This window comes from Anguilla anguilla, chromosome 1 (genome assembly GCF_013347855.1).
Source record: "Anguilla anguilla isolate fAngAng1 chromosome 1, fAngAng1.pri, whole genome shotgun sequence".
NCBI classification, from domain to species: Eukaryota; Metazoa; Chordata; class Actinopteri; order Anguilliformes; family Anguillidae; genus Anguilla; species Anguilla anguilla.
This window is the reverse complement of record NC_049201.1, coordinates 5,889,625-5,905,985: the sequence shown is the minus strand read 5'-3', so window position 1 is coordinate 5,905,985 and position 16,361 is coordinate 5,889,625. Positions and strand designations below refer to the sequence as shown.

Genomic DNA, 16,361 nt, shown 5'->3' with positions numbered 1-16,361 from the left:
CCCTGGAATTCCCCAGGCGGTGAGAAAAGACAATGGGAAAGAGGGATGAGGCGAAAAACGGAGAAAGGGAGGGGTGAACTCGGAAATCGGCTCTGCCAAGTGGTGGGGGGGGGGGGTGGTGGTGGGGGTGGCAGAGCTGGGGGATCATTAAGGCAAACGGGCCTAGATTAGACCACTTAAACCCATTTACTTAAGGAGTTGGAATGAGCTTCGGAGCGGGGGTGGCGGGGGGGGGTGGTGAGCGGGGGGAGCTCTATAAATCGTAGTCTATTTCTTAAAGCGCGACTGATTTCGCCTCCTCGTTCGCCTGGGTTGATTTCTGGCATTGGCGGAATCTGTAGAGGATAAATTACGTATGGGCTGCTCGCATACTCTAATGGTGATGAGGGAAGGGGAAGGTAAGGGGCCTTTCTTTGTGGGAAGACCAACTGCATTTAACATAACTTTGCATATTTCTGATAGTGATAAATTCATGCTTAATACTCATTGGCCCACTTGCCTCGTAATAACGATGTTATTAGCGACCGTTAATTAATAAGCCTGTGGTTGCCTCCTTGGCATTAGTCAGTGCTGCTTGTTTCTCTCGCTCAAACCGTGAACATCGCCCTTCATCTGGACCCTTGGCCTAATTCTACCCTTAGCATTTCTCTTTTATTCTGAATTCGCTCCATTTTCCAAAGCGGCGTGAGCGTCTTGTGAGGTCGTGTAACTACGCTTCTGCATTGAAGCCCTTCCGTTGTCGGGGTGTTTCCTGCGTCCGCAGCGACGCGCGAGTCCAACAATGAGCGCAAACGGCAGCGGGTTTTTACGATTTGCGCGGTTTGTGTTATTGGTCGGGTTTTTTTTAGTGCTGTGGTGGGCGATCGGGTAATGATCTCAGTGATGTTCTACAAAGGCTGAGATCGTAGAAGAAGAAAAAACGAGCCAAGCTCTCGTCCCTCTGGCCCCAGGCAGCAGAGCTCCTGAGCGATGTCTCTCTCTCTCTTTTTTTTCCTTCCTTCCCCCCGCTGTTATAAAAAGGGCTTTACTCACTTCTGCCGCACTATAAATATTTATTGACCAACAACTCTCCCAAGCACCGCTCCAGATGGAGGCAGTAAAACCCACCTTTATCTGTTATCAGAAGTCTGAAACGTTAACATCCAGGCACTTACCGTATTCATTAGGAGCAATGGGCGAGACGCTACACGGCTAGATTCGCGGTATCGGGCAGATGCTTCCCCCCCACCCCCCCACCCCCCCCGCCCCCCCCCCCCCCCCCCCCCCCCCACGGTGACTTATGCAGATTATGCTTTTTTACATTTAATTATTCATTTAGACAGCTGGGCGTCTACTGAGGCAATTGGGGTTGCGTACCTTGCTCAAGGATAGGCCGGCGTCCCCACATCTGGGACTCCCACGTCCTGCGCAGTGAGAATGCCCAGTGTTAATTCAACGCTAACCGAGTGCATAAGAGGCCGACGGGGACCATATGTGCTCTGTGGGAGGTGATTTAACGCTGAACGTTTTACTGTGTAAACACTGAACGTTTTACTGTGTAAACCCTGGAACCGTGAGCCCGTTATCCTAGCCGCTGTGCTGCGCTGGTGCTGCTGAACGTTGTATTCTCAAGCGTTTTGTCTTCACTGTTTCCCCTATGAATCCTCTAATCCTTCAGCTCAAGCCCTGCGCGGTGTGGATTGTGCCATATTTGACTCTCTCTCTCCCCCATCCTAGTGTGGCTTGCTTGCTTGTTTGCTTGCCCTCTCTCTCCCCCAGTATGTTGGCTTATTTGAGTTGTCACGTCTTGTATGCCAAGATGATTATAACTCATCCGTGCACACGCACGCAGATCTGACAGATACCCTACAGACTTCCGCACCTCGTGTTTTTCCTTTATTTTTGTACTTGTTTTTGGTTAAATAAATTCGTATTTGCCCTGTAATTTTCCTCGTGTGGTCTCCCTCTTTTGTCTGGGCCCCACGAGCCGAGGTTGTAACACTTCCTAAACGAGCAGATGGCCTTGGCTTCTTATCGTTACCTTTCTCTGTTTGTTACCCTTTTGTCTTTTATTTTTTAATGCGATAGCTGAGAATTGAGATCGGTTGACTGAATAGCAAGCTAGGTTAAGGCCGCCAGGTTTCGCTGATTTATTTAGATTTTGCCAGTTTTTTATTATTATTTGTTTATTTATTTTTTTGTTTTAAACGCTTAAATGTTTCCGCGTTGCCAGACACTGGTAAACATGCCGGCGGCTGCTTTGCGGAGATGACAGCTGCTCGGTGCCAGTGGCCCCGCGGCGCTCGAACTCCCCTGTAACTTCTGGGGAACGTATTTGGTCGCGGAAATGTCGCTCCCAGGAATCGCGTGTGCCAAGGCAGCATTTGGCCTGAATAAATCACACTGGCTGGCTGATGAGCGTGTATGGAAAAGCCAGACGGTAGTTATGCCCCGTCATTTTTTTTGCTTTTTTTTTCCCCCCCTAAGATATATGCAAAGATGGCGGGGTGTTTGTCGGATTTATGAGCGATTTCCCTTTAAGTTTCGATTGTAGCAGTGCAGACCCTCGAGAGTGGTGAAGCATTTACAGCAGTGTGATAAATCCGTGTGGATATATGCCTGCATGCTGTGCGGGGGCTGTGGGGCTTGCTTCCGTTATCTGGTTCCACAGTGCTGATAATGACCAGTATGTCTGTCCCCAGCAGTGCCTGTGTGTGTGTGTGTGTGTGTGTGTGTGTGCCTGTGTTTGTGCGTGTGCATACGTGTGTGTGTTTGTATGTGTGCGTTTGTATGTGTTTCTGTGTGTGTGAGTGAGTATGCCTGTGTGTGTGCGTTTGTATGTTTCTGTGTGTGTGCGTGCCTGTGTGTGTGTGTGTGCCTGTGTGTGTGCGTTTGTATGTGTTTCTGTGTGTGTGAGTGAGTATGTTTGTGTGTGTGTGTGTGTGTGTAATTGTATGTATGTGTGTTTGTATGTGTGCGTGCCTGTGTGTGTGTGCCTGTGTGTGTGTGCGCGCATGTGTGTCTATGCCTGTGTGTGTGCGTGCCTGTGCCTGTGCATGTGTGTGCGCGCGTGTGCACGTGTGTGTGTGTGCTTGTGTGTGTGTGTGTCTGTGTGTGTGCGTGTGTGTGTGTGTGTGCGTGCGTGCGCACGCGTGCGTGCGTGTGTCTGTGTGTGTGTGTGCATGTGTGTGTGTGTGTGAGTGTGTGTCTGTGTGCTTGTGTGTGTGTGTGTGTGTGTGTGTGTGTGTGCGTGCTGAGGTCAGCTGAGGTCTCTCAGGCTTGTGTCTGATTCAGTGCTTCTCAGCATGCGAGCTTCTCCTGCTGCTGTTCAGTTTAGGACTGAATCCTTTAAGGCTCGCTGGAGCAAAAACAGCCGAAAAAGCTCAGAGAAAACACCTGCTGAACACAAAGCAGCTGCACAACGGGAGACAGTGAAATAGGTTTGATCTTGCCTTAGAAAATACAACAATAGTTTATCAGTAGCACGGGGGGGGGGGGGGGGGGGGGGGGGGTGTGTACCAGTGGAATGAGAATAAGGAAGTGACAGCGTGATATTTTATCAATATCAGAAGAGCCATTTATTCTCCCGTCTTTATCTCCCGTCTCCCGTGTTTTGCTGTTGACCTGGACCACATTGCAGCGCTCTCGAAAATTACACGAGGGACATTAGTTCAGGTACAATACTCATTATTATGACAGTTATCCATAGACGTAAACACGAAGTCCATTTCACACAGTGAGCATTGGCTAGGTCAAAAAGTCATGACAACTAGAAAGAGGCATGAGGACAAGATATGATAGGCTTACAACATCAAGATAATGGTACGAGTGCCATATAAGTGCTGGATGAACATTCAAGTGCAACATGAAAGTGCTGGAGGATCAAGATAGGAGGATACAAGCCATGAGAACGATTCCTAGATTTACATTTTTATTCAATAAGTAGACTATACTTGGCGTGCCGAAGTGTCAAACTGACACATCTCTTTTGCTGTGCATGTTAATATCTTGCTGTGACCTTCCCTAAGTATCGATTCGTATCATATATCTCAGTCTCCTTTATCTCCATGTAAGCACCATAAATGCTGGCTGGGTGATTTCCTGTTGTATAACGCTACTTTCACAAGTCTATGCTATGAGGCTTTATTTCCAGCTGACAAATACAATCAATTATTTCTGCTGTGCAGCACTGAAGTCCTGACCCTGCTGTTTTGTTTTTGTTAAAACAAAACCCTGGTTAATCCATTAGCAGGGGGGTTTTAGACAGACCTAGCCAACAACATCGCAGGGATTCTAAATATGTATCTCTGTGCTTATTTATGAACAACGCACTGCCCTCCCTGGGGGCACTGAAACGCGAATAATAAATATTTATTCTTGCTACAGCTGCGCGTAGCCAGACGGACAGCTGGCTCCACAGTTAAACATTCGGTACGCGGTGCGGTCCCAGTGCGATCCGTGTCTGTTTTTTTGGGTTTCGCAGTCCGCTTGTTCTCCTTGGTAGTGGAAGGAGAAATAAAGAAAGAAATAAACGTGTCCTGCTAATTGAAAGTGAGTATAGCTGCGTGGAGAAATTAGAGAGCGGTACTTTTTTCTGGATTTCCTGGAAGTCAACACCTCCTGTGTTACTCAGACGAGTCTCTTGGGTCAGATTGCTTTGCCGTGTCCTGAAGTGCTTGTGCGGGGCGGGGCGGGGCCGGGGGGGGGGGGGGGGGGGGTGGGGGGGAGCATAGTGTCATCTTTATCACTGGACCACATACTGTAGTGGGCTCACTTGGAGGTAAAAAGGAGGGTAGTAATGGTGGCAAACCGAATATATGAAAATACCACAGTTTTTTCTGACAACAGAGGGTTTTTTTTATATATATAGTTTTAAAATATATATATATTTTTTTTTTACTGTGAGGCGGACCAGGTAGTGAAGGGTGAGACAGAAGACTGCTAGGAGTTTAGGGAGCTGGAGAGTCCTGAGGTTTAAGACCGGGAGTTGGGGGGGCGGGGGTGGGGGGGGTGGGGGGGTGTGGATAAGTGTTAATGACCGACGGTGTAGAGGTGAGCCCTCGGGTTTTAGGGAATGGGGGTTTTAACGCTAAGGCCCGACAGTGTTTTGGTGAGCGCTGAGTGTTGAGATTCAGACCAGGCTCTGAAGGTTTGAGGCCGGGGGGAGTGAGTTCTAATGGCTGACAGTGGGGGGGTGGTGTGGGGGTGTGGAGTGTGGATTAGGTGTTTGGACTCTCTAATCCCGCGTGGTGGGGATCTGTCTGGCAGCTCTGTAAACCCACAGTGGCAGCAGTGGCTGATCTGCTGTAGCCCGCTGCCCCGAGTGGAGTCTCTGCTCGCGTTGGAGAGGGAGCAGCGAGACTCACACAGAACAGCAGGAGAATACCAAGTCTCTGGCCTTTGCACAGCCACCAGCCACTGCACGTCTTTAGTCTGTGTGTGTGTGTGCGTGTGTGGGTGTTCAGGTGTGTGTGTGTGAGGGTGCGTGTGTGGGTGTGCAGGTGTGTGTGTGTGAGGGTGTGTGTGTACATCTGTGTGTGTGTGTGTGTGAGGGTGCGTGTGTGCGGGTGCAGGTGTGTGTGTGAGGGTGAGTGTGTGTGCATGTGCAGGTGTGTGTGTGTGTGTGTGTGAGGGTGAGTTTATGTGGGTGTGCAGGTGTGTGTGTGTGTGTGTGAAGGTGTGTGCGTGTGCGTGTGTGTGTGTGCAATCAGATGTGTGCTTGTGTGTACGTGCATGTGTGTGTGTGCACGTGGGTGTGTGTGTGTGTGTGTGTGTGTGTGAGGGTGAGTGTGTGTGGGTGTGCAGGTGTGTGCGTGTGTGTGTGTGAAGGTGTGTGTGTGTGCAATCAGGTGTGTGCTTGTGTGTACGTGCATGCGTGTGTGTGCGCGTGGGTGTGTGTGTGTGCGTCTGCTCTCTTAAAGTAGAGAGTGAAGCGCCTTGGGGGATAAGTGTCCCTCACTATAAAATATATTGTTTTGTTATTTTTTTCTGCACCTCATACCTGTGTTTTGTACTGGGGGAATTGTCTCTGAGGTTTTGAGGGCCTGTCATTTTGAGGTCCTACACAGCGTGATTAAATTAAGCTTAAATTAAACTGTAACTCAAACTGTAACTGAGGGGTTAGAACTCACATCGTTCTGGGCCGAGGGGAGGAGACAGGGAGGCGAGAGGGAAGGGGTTGCCGTGGGAGATGGTGGTACCACCACGGGGATGATTGGATTTTATGTTCTGGGGTGAAACACGTGAGGATTTTTTGAGTTGCGTCCTCCTGCCGGGACGACTCCAATCATTTCTGCCGTATTAAACCTGGATGACACCAATTTCGAAAAAAAAAAAAAACCAAAACAGAAAAAAAACTGCCACGGCAACAAGGAGATAAAGTGAAACGGCGGCAAAAAGGATTGCCTTCCCCCCCCAAAAAAAAACGAAAGCGAGCCGAAGCAATAAGAGAAGCAGCCGAAAGCAAAGAGATCCCCCAGTCCCCCCAGCCCCCCCGCCCCCCCCACCCCCGCTATAACTGTCACAGCTGGTTTGCCACTTCCGCCTCCAGGAAGACTGACTCCTCTAGGCCTGTAATTGAAGTGAAGCGATGGATGAACTCCGCGCCGCCGGGACGCTCGCTAGCGAACGGGAGGCCCTTCGCGGGGTGTCTCCCCGCCGAACCCCCGTTACACCATCTTACCGGGTTGTGATGAACGACTTCTTCTTCCGCCAAGTGTAGCGGTGGGGTATGAGGAAACGAGGCGTTTTGACGGTGATCAAAGAGAGGGGGGGGGCGGGAAAAAGCCACCGCCTGCCCCCCCCCCCCCTCCCCCGTAAGGCCTCTGCATCAGGCTGAAATGGAAAGGTCTGCTTGTCTTTTTAAAACGGGAGTATTAAGCAGACAGTTAGCATAGTGTTGGCAGAGCATTTGAAGAGGGCTAACATCACATCAGCAGATGGTTAGCTTTAGCGTTAGCAGAGCTTTAGCAGAGGGTTAGCACCATGTTAGCAGAGCATTAGCAGCATGTTGCCTTGGGCATTTGAAGCAGTTTACACAGTGAGCAGCGGGCAAACAGCACATGTGCAGAAGTTGTGCTGGTTGCTGTGTCGCAGGAAAAATATCCTAGCCTTAAGAGGTGGGACATTCACAGCATCACACTTCAAAGGGGAGGGGAAATCTTGGTACAAAAAATAATATAGATAATATTGTTTAAAAAATATACTTAAAATCCACCATCTTCTATTTATCTGGCTCCTGCATATGAAAAATCTGCCAAATTGATCACATCACATGACCAGAGTAGCCACACCCTTTCTCAATGTAATACATTACATTTGACTTAGGCAACTTTTTAAAATTTTTTATATAGCATCCAATTCTACAACAGTATATGTACTGAAGCAATGCAGGTTAACTACCTTGCTCAAAGGTACAACGGCAGTGTCCTACCAGGGAATCAAACCTGTGACCTTTAGGTTACAAGACTAACTTCTTACCCATTATGCTACACTGCCGCCCATGTAATAGCCACAGGCTGTAAGAGGTATGATTCACATGTGTAGCTGAACAAGGCATGGAGGACAACCATACTGTAGAAAAATGATTTTCTTGACCCTCCAATTACGGAGTAAAATACAACATAAAATTAGGGATTAGGGAATTCCCCCTTTACAGTTGTAGAATTTGTTTTCATTCTTAACCCTTTTACGAATTACTCATATTCACAGAAAATGGCTTCTTTCAGAGAAGCCATTTCAGATTCTGAGAAACTTCAGTTTTTGTCGAATGAATTTTGCACCGTTAAGTGTTGCCAAATTAAAAAATGGCAGAATAGTACTGATTAGGACGAACAAGGAAATGCAAGCTTCCATGTAGTTCTGCAATATCAAGTTATTTATTTATTTCTCTCTCTTTTTATTTTTGCTTGCGTGGCATTTATCAACATTTACCCATGATTGAGAAACAGTTAACTGCCTATTGATTCTGCGTACTGTAGAAACATGGCACAAAGTGGCTAAGGAGGGAGGGGGGAGTCGCTGCCTGCATCTCATTTGCACATTTACCCTCCTTCGGACGCAGCCGGTCCTCCCAGCGGCTGTGCTCTCTGTCACATTTGCATACGCTGCGCGCGTGCCTTTGTGGGGGCGGAGACCAAATCTCTCGCTGCTCTCTATTCGGATGTGACACCGAACACGACTGCACAGACCCATGGGAAGGCATCCTATTTATTGTGACATTGTGGAATGAGGAATGGAGAAGTTTTTTTTTTTTTGCGCATACCTTAAAATAGCAGCGGCCTTTTTGTTTTATTTTTTATTTATTTTTTTACTGCATTACAACAAGGGCCGTTAGAAAGATAAAGAATGCGCAGGTTGAGTTTTTTTTTTTGGTTGCCATGGAGAAAAAGGTAGTTACCGTCTTGAGAGCTTTTTTTAACGTTTCTGAGAGCCCAGCGGGAGGTTTCGAGAAATATTTGGGAAAACCCTTCCGCCCGGATGACTGAAAGTTATTTACATATCACAAGGAAACTCGCCGGCACTTCTCTGTCAAACTCCGTGACCTTGAGGAGCGGAAGGAAGGGCGGTGGGGTTCGGGCCACTCGCGGGAACGTGTCCGAAATGCAAACCGGGGCCCTCGAACGCCCTTGAGCTGATGAAACGCGCTCCTCGTGAGCCTGAACGGGGCAGCTGAGGTTGCCGCGGGAACAGGAGAGAGGGGTCCTGGTACGTTCACCCTCGCGTGTGGGTATGGCAGTGGGGTCGTTTTTCGTGTGGTGGGAGGGAGCTGTTACTACTCTGATACCAAGCATGTCCAGAGGATGATTGTAATTACATGATCGCCTGACACGTATCGGGGAATAGAGATAGGCGTCAGTAGAGCGTATATGAAGTTAAGGGGGGTAATTTGACCAACTTCAGCTCTGAGGTCAGGTTGGCGGTACAGTCCTGCCATTGACTTCTAATTGACATTGCCATTGACCTGACATGCATGTCTCCTGGTGTGGGAGGGAACCGGAATACCTGGAGGAAACCCACACGAACGCGGGGTGAACAAGCAAACTCCACACAGGGAGGATCCAGCCTGCCGGGACTCGAATCTGGAGTACTTCTTGCAAGGCAAAAGTGCTTCTTGCTAGGCAACCACCGGCCCACCGCTCTGCCATCCTACATTCTACATCCCGGCCCGAGACACGATCAGAATTCCTTCGGAGGCACGGAAAGTTCCGGCAGTCTGCGCGCCCCTGCTCCCCCCCCCCCCCGACTACCCCCCCACCCCCACCCCGCGCTGTCTCTCCGTCTGCTTAGCAGAGGGGGCGCGGCGAAGCGCGAACGCTAACGCAACGCGACAGGCCGGCCGCGCGGCCGATCCGTCACCGCGGAGCCGTCCCGCGGGTTCCACAGAAACACCCGGCCTCCTCGGTCCGCCTCCCAGCTGGCGAGGGGCGCGCGCGTCCCACACCGAGGTGATTCATTCAGGAGTGTCCCGGGACGACCCGCCGAAACGCGGAACACGATTTTTGGGGAAAAGCCTACGCAGGCGTACGGCAGGACGGACCAAAGCTTTACAAATGACCCATCTGTTTGGCGTGTGTGTGCTTTGAGTTTCAGATCAATCTCTCCTTTTGTTTTATTTCTCAGGCACTTAGCAAATTGATTTTATTCCCCTAATAAAACTGAAAATGTTTCTCTCACTCCGAGTGGATAAATATGTTTAACGATGGCATTTTAAATAAAAATGTATTTTTTAAAATGTATTTTTACCTGTTTGAACAATGAACAAATGGGTGCTCCTTATGACTTGTAATAGCTGTTAATTAAGCTTGCTATTCAAATATGGATTTGAGCTCACATTTGACCTGGCGGGGCACAGCGCAGACATCCCTCAGGGGACAGCCTGGAGCCCTTAAGGCCAGTTTGCCGTTAAGCGATCTGTGACTGTTGCCACCGGCGATTAGCACATTTGATGGTCGTTTGGAACAACTGTTTAGTGTATGCTAGAGCGAGGGCCAATTTGTTTATCAACAGCGTTCTAGATCAAAGTCGAGCGATAGTAAAATGTTCAGGGCGATATGCCTCAGCCAATCATACGTTGCATAAGTGTAGACTGGCGTTTACTGCTGCGTACGGGCCTACCAGCCCCAACCCTACCAGCAACCCTGCAATAAAATAAATTCCATCTGTTCAAAATGACCAGTACCCTATTAAAAAACCATTGGCTCGGGGCCCTTGCCCTGTCTCAGCTCCGGAATGTTCTGTTGCCCCCACTTGACGTTTTTTTTTGTTGCCCCCCGCGCTCCGTGGGCTGCGGGACGCCCTTTCCGCGATCGGCGATAGCATTCCGGCAGGTTCCGTTCAGGTTTCCCTGAACCCCGGCGCAGAGGGGCGGCGTCGTGTCGCCGCAGCCGCCGCTGAGCCGCCGTCGGCCCGCCGGGCCAGAAACGTGCGGTGCCTCAGCTCTCAGCGTCGGCGAGGAGAGGCAGGCGCAGCGGCGTGCCGAGCTGAATAACAATCTGCAGGTTTGGTAATTGGCGGCGAAATAAAGGGGAAGGAGAAGTAGCATCCGGTATTAAACAGACGTCCGACTTTCAGCTGTGAAATTCCCTTCTTGTTTCCCTGTAAAATGAAATAATTTTTTTTAAAAATAAAAAAACGAGGTTAAAAGAGTGCAGGGCTGGAGAGAACGGGCCGAAATGTGCTGCGGAAATGTAATCAAAAGATTTAAAAGATTAAAATATCTTCCACTTTTATGAGAGAGAGAGAGGGAGAGAGAGAGGGAGAGAGCAGAGTTGGGCAGTCTGGGATTTGGTTATAAATATTTGAATGAATTTAAAAGTTTTCGCAGATGCATATTTTTATGTGCGTGCTTGTCGTTGGATATATTAGGCGCTGCATTTTTGAAATGACAAGGGCTCATAATGCGCTGAGCACTCCCAGGGTAAACAGCCGTTCAGTCAACCCAGACTGCTGTTTTTCATTATTATTTAATAATTTCTTTACGCGCTCTTATGAATGTGTTTCAGGCTTTCTGAGCGGGAACAGCCGGAGGATTCTGCTTGCAGTTCTGTCTCAATCACGGGGCGTGTTTTTGCCCATCTCGGCATTGCCTCTCGAACCCTTGTCTTCTGGGGCTGTTGTTCACTGGCGTGTGATTTATCACCGTTGTGTGTCTGTGCTCTCCTGACGCTGGGCCACACACAGCTGGGTGGTTAGCGGTGTCCCGATTAGGGCCCTGATTAATGGAAGAGGTCAGCGATCAATCAGCGCACGTTCCCGTGACCTTACAGCTGTTTATCGCCATGGCTACGGCCACTCCGGCCTCTTATCTCCCTCCCCCTCGTAGGGCCTCTGATTCTGGCGTGGCCCCGGACGACCCCCGGACGGCCCCGGATGACCCCCCGAGCTGCACAGCCCCGACACCCGTCGCTCGCAATTACGCTGACGCGCGCCGGGCCTGTCTGGCGAGGCGGCGTTGTTTTCGCGCGGGTCCGAGCGAGGCCAGGAATTAATTGAGCGCGCATTCCTGTGCCTCTCCTGGCCGGGGCTGAGGTACCGGCGCTGAATCCTTAATGTGGATTCTGCCCCAGATCTGAAACCCGCTCCCCCCCCCTCCCTGACGGCTTTCGCCCCTGTGACCTCAAACTTACCTCATCTCTGACGGATCCCCAAACCACCCCCCCCCCCCCCCCCCCCCCCAAACCCCCCTCCCTCGGCATCCTGCTTCTTAGCACTGCCAGGCACGTCTCTGCAGCGTCTGCTTTAAAACAGGAGAAAAATAACCAACCAGCCCCCCAGCCCCTCCTAGCTTCTGACCGTCTGCACCAATCAGACGTGGCGGCGGCGTTCACCGATCCGCGCACACCTTTCAGCGCTCTCTCTCTCCCCCCCCCCCCCCCCCCCCCCCCCCCCCGTTCGGCCTCCTGTCAGGCCGAGCCGGGCCAGCTGACAGCTCGCGTGCTGTTGCCAGCCGTTTGCCAGCGCGGCTCAGCGCTGTTCTCCAGACACAGGTCTGCGTCTCGGTCAGGAGGCGGAGGGCGATGGAAAACACTGCCGATATTATCGGGATAGAAAACACTGCCGATATTATCGGGATAGAAAACACTGCCGATATTATCGGGACTGTGACAGTGCTGTGGGTGGAGAGTGCGTCACCGCTGCTCTTGTTGTTGTTGGTGGTTAATTTTTAATAATTCATGGACCCTGTAAATTGTTTTTGTTTTGAATGCATTTTTTGTTTATGGTATGGTTTTCTGTTATTGAGTTCTTCTTCTTCTTCTAATAAAAACAGGACACATAGCAGGTTTATTATATTATCCCGACACACTTCGGGGACCTGGGAACTGCGGCTGTAAGGATAGGCACCAGCCTAATAGAGGATGACCACTCCACCATTTTGGAGGGGAGGCACGTACTGCGCAGGCAAGCGTGTGGGCTAATCGATAATCCGAAAATATCACTGTCGGGGTTGCTGTAAGGGGGCGGGGGGGGGGGGAGCAGGTGGGGGTGAAGTTAGGACAATTCTGAGGGCATGACTGACAGAAGCCCTCAAGAAATATTAGAACATAGGATTTTCTGGGATGGTGGGGACCATTGTGGGATCTTTTTATGGGGACCAAAATCCCTGGTGGCACCCCTAATGACTGTACCCCCCTCCCACTCCCCCAAACTCACCTCGGGTTCTGGTGAACCTACCCCCCTACCTCCTCCCAGCAGATCAAGTCGAGTGGCTTCCTACCAGCTTCAGATCTACAGGCAGATTTAATTGCGAAATTGCGCCGAATCTTTCAACGAATTGTCAAAATACGCGTCGGCAGTTTGTCTCACCCTGCCCTCTCTCCGTGAACAGTTTGTCTTACACCCCTCCCCTCCCAGTTGACAAATTGACTGGAGTTCCCCAAGCAATTCCCAACATCTCCGCATTTGCGGTCTTCACGATGGTGATAATTTGTGTACATACATCACCATGCAAAATGGTTGCCATGTTATTTGCACCCCGATCACATTCAAAATGCATCAGCAGCCCAAGCTTGGTTCGGGGTGGGGGGGGGGGGGGGGGGGGGGCGTTGAATTATAATTTGAATTGTGAGTCAAATTGAGGCAGCGCTGCCTTTTTTTTCCCCCTCCTTTGCCTACAGCCAATGGGGAGTTTCCGCCCGTGATTACCAACCAGAACATCAGGATGACCTCGTCGACCCAGAGAAATACGAGTGACAACAGAATCTCGACACCCGAGCTGCTGGACCACTGTGAGTGACTCAGCTCTCGACAGCCGTGCTATAAACCTGCTTTCCCTCTCAATTAGAGGGTTATATTTAATGTACTTCAGATGCACACACACACACACACCGCTATGGAGGTAAGGATAACTGAATGGGTAGCCTGTATTAAATCAGAAATCGCAGAGCAAACATTACACCTGACAATATCTTTTTTTTTTGTTTTTTTTTTTTGTTCTAATAGCATGTCGCAGCGATACCATGCTGCTAATATTTCATGTTTGATAATGGAATCTGATGTAGCGCTCTGTGAAAGCGTGTGGTCTTATGAAATTGCCGTTCCTCGTGAGGACCATTTTTGTTTAATTCAAGGTAATGCTTCTTTTCATAAACATAGTCATCGTCTAGATCCACTTTCCTATTTTAATGCGCGGTGTTTATAATGATAATTGTCGGGCACTATGCTTTCGCTGGTTAATGTTTTAATTTTACTGCTGCTTTCTGAGCTCCAATCCTGCTCAATGCTGTATTTTTATTTTTAAATTGTATGAATGGGGTTGCAACCCCTAGATTCGTATATCAATGTCTTGTTGCAAATGTGGTGATACATTATTTTCATTTGCTGCAGTATAATTATAAATACAGTACAGTGCACTTGTGTTTTACATATTGAGTAGAATTTAATTCAAGAAGGTTCTAGAAAGCCTCGCTCATGTGCCCTGAAGAGGTCTTGTGCTTCCACTGCAGTAAAAATATGTCAGTAAAAAATCATGTAATAGGATCACTCACACAGATCTTCACAGTTTTTGTTGCTTAATTTGCATCACAATGACACCTGTTCTGTTGCCGATGTGAAGCTAATTGACGAAACACCTGGCAAATTCACCTTGCAAAGCAAATCAGGCTGAATTGAATGTTATTTTTCTAAAATGTAAATGGACAAGGTTATCTGTCAGGACCTGTCGCTTTTCTGTAATCCACGCTGACGCTTAGAAGGCAACGTAGCATAATGGTTAGGGGACATGTCTTGCAACTCCAAGGTTGTAGGCTTGTTTCCCAGATGGGGACACTGCCATTGTACCCTTGAGCAAGGTACTTCACCTGAATCAGTTCAGTAAATATTCAGCCAGGTAAATGCCTTGTGTGTGCATGCATTCATACAATACTGAGCTGTATAAAAACACTGCGTATATACATATAATAATAATAATAATAATAATAATAATAATACATATAATAATATATTAATATATAATGTGCTATACCCCATGAGAGACATTCCTGCTTCATTCATTGCATCTTTTTTTGACAGATTCCAACATCAATCTGACAAAAATATGATTGGTTTTGATGTTTTAAATTTCGCTCTCGATGGCGTCTGTGGCCTCGCAGAGCCAAATGATCCAGCCCCAGGGGAAACACTTGGCAACGCCCGTCTCTAGCGTCTAAGAGAGACCTGCTACAGTAAAGCCAGCTGAGAAAGCAGGCCATGCACCTGAAGCTTCAGGACCCTGCTGTGTAGGCATCCTTTAAACTTACATTTGTATTTAGATATTAATCAGACACTCTTATCCAGAGCGACTTACAAAAGTGCACAATACCAAGAGTCAATACCAAGTCATCAGTATCACAGCTGATAGCACTTATCAGTATATAAACCTTCAACACAGAAGATAAAAGCCATAGCAGGTACAAGAGGGATATTGATAATGCAACGGCTTAGAGAATGTACTGCTTTGCATAGAACATCGATTGGAGGACACAGTGTTATATGTAGCATAGATGTAGTTAACGAGCCTTTAGTAAATGCAGGATTATTTCAGTTCAAGGATTATTTCAGCCAAGATGCGGTGTAGCCAGGCGTTTTCAGTCGGTAGTGGAAGACGTTGTCTCCTGAGTCCCTTTTAAAAAAAAGTTTTCTTTTTATGCCACCACTACCTCACCTCCTGAATTTTGGGGGGTTCAGGCCTGGGTTTTGTGACAGCTCTCTGTAAAAAAAAGAAAAAAAAGCACAGTAGAAATAAAATAGATTTGGTTTCATTTGTGAGTCCTGGCCCGGTGTTTAAGACTCAGTCGGGCATGAGTTTCAGTTATGACTCACGACCAGACGAGAGATAAACAGAGAGCCAATTTTCCAGAGGACAGAAGAAAACACTCCATTTTCTCTCTCTCTCTCCGCTTGTACGTTAGTGAAACAGAGCTAGTCCGTCAGCCTGTTTTGCTGAATAAGGCTTTTAATAGATGCAATGTTTTGGGAAGAAAGTGGGAGAGGGGGAGGAGGGGACGTACATAGGATGCTAATATAGACTGGCATTCTTCAAAACCTGTTCCTCAAGAATGATGGAAAAAAATACAAAAAAAACCTAGATTGACGCTTGCGCATTTCGGGACGATACGGACAGTAACTCATAGCGCTGCGGTAAAAGAACCGCCTTTTGGATTCTGTGCGGTTGCATAAATCAGGAGCTCGTTTGCTTGCTCTCGCACAGTGCTCCGCCGATGTTTGTGACATTTTAGCCCACGCGCTCTCTCTCTCTCTCTCTCTCTCTCTCAGACTCTCTCAAGCCCTCATCAATTTGGATTAGCGGCTAATGTGCCGTTTAGTGTAGCTTGTTAGGAGCGAGCAGGGGATAGTCCCGTCCACACTTAGGCGACGTCCCGTTGTTGTCCTGTTATTGTCGGGGCTGTGATTGAATATGAATATGAAAACCCCCCTTCGCCAGCCCCCCCCCCCCCCCCCCCACCCCCAATCCACTTTTCAGCAGTCTGATCGTGAGCGTAGCGGGAGTTTATTAGCTCGCTCGCTGAAGGAGATAGGAGACTGATCGCTGCGCAGAGCGGAGGAGGTCTCTCACATGCATATTCAATTACAACCCCCCCCCTCAACCCCCCCCAACCACCACCACCACCGCCTCTGCCAAAATAGGACTTTCCCCTGCAGGCCCCAGGACGCGCGCATTCATTTCTGTTAGCTGCCAGCGCCCGCGTTCGCCTCGTTATTCTCGCTCCCGCTCCCGTAGCGGTGGCGTGAGGACGACGGCGGTGGCGGTAAGGTCGCTGAAGGGCCACGCCGCGCCGCCGGTCCCCTGCTCTGTCCCCTGGGGGGGGCCCGGTTCTGTGTTCTGTGAGGTATTAGGACTGGCTGTACGGTTGGCTGATTTTGGCCCCTGGGTGTCGGCCCCCTTG

General features: G+C 49.1%; 1 protein-coding gene across 1 annotated transcript in view; it reads left to right on the top strand.

The window, feature by feature from the left end:
* The window catches only part of alk (ALK receptor tyrosine kinase), a 349,900-nt gene that overhangs the window by 301,130 nt on the left and 32,409 nt on the right, over positions 1-16,361 (top strand). The window contains exon 11 of the mRNA XM_035435053.1: positions 13,095-13,205. Within this exon, the coding sequence (XP_035290944.1) occupies positions 13,095-13,205 (111 nt within the window). The remainder of the gene's footprint in view (positions 1-13,094; positions 13,206-16,361) is intronic.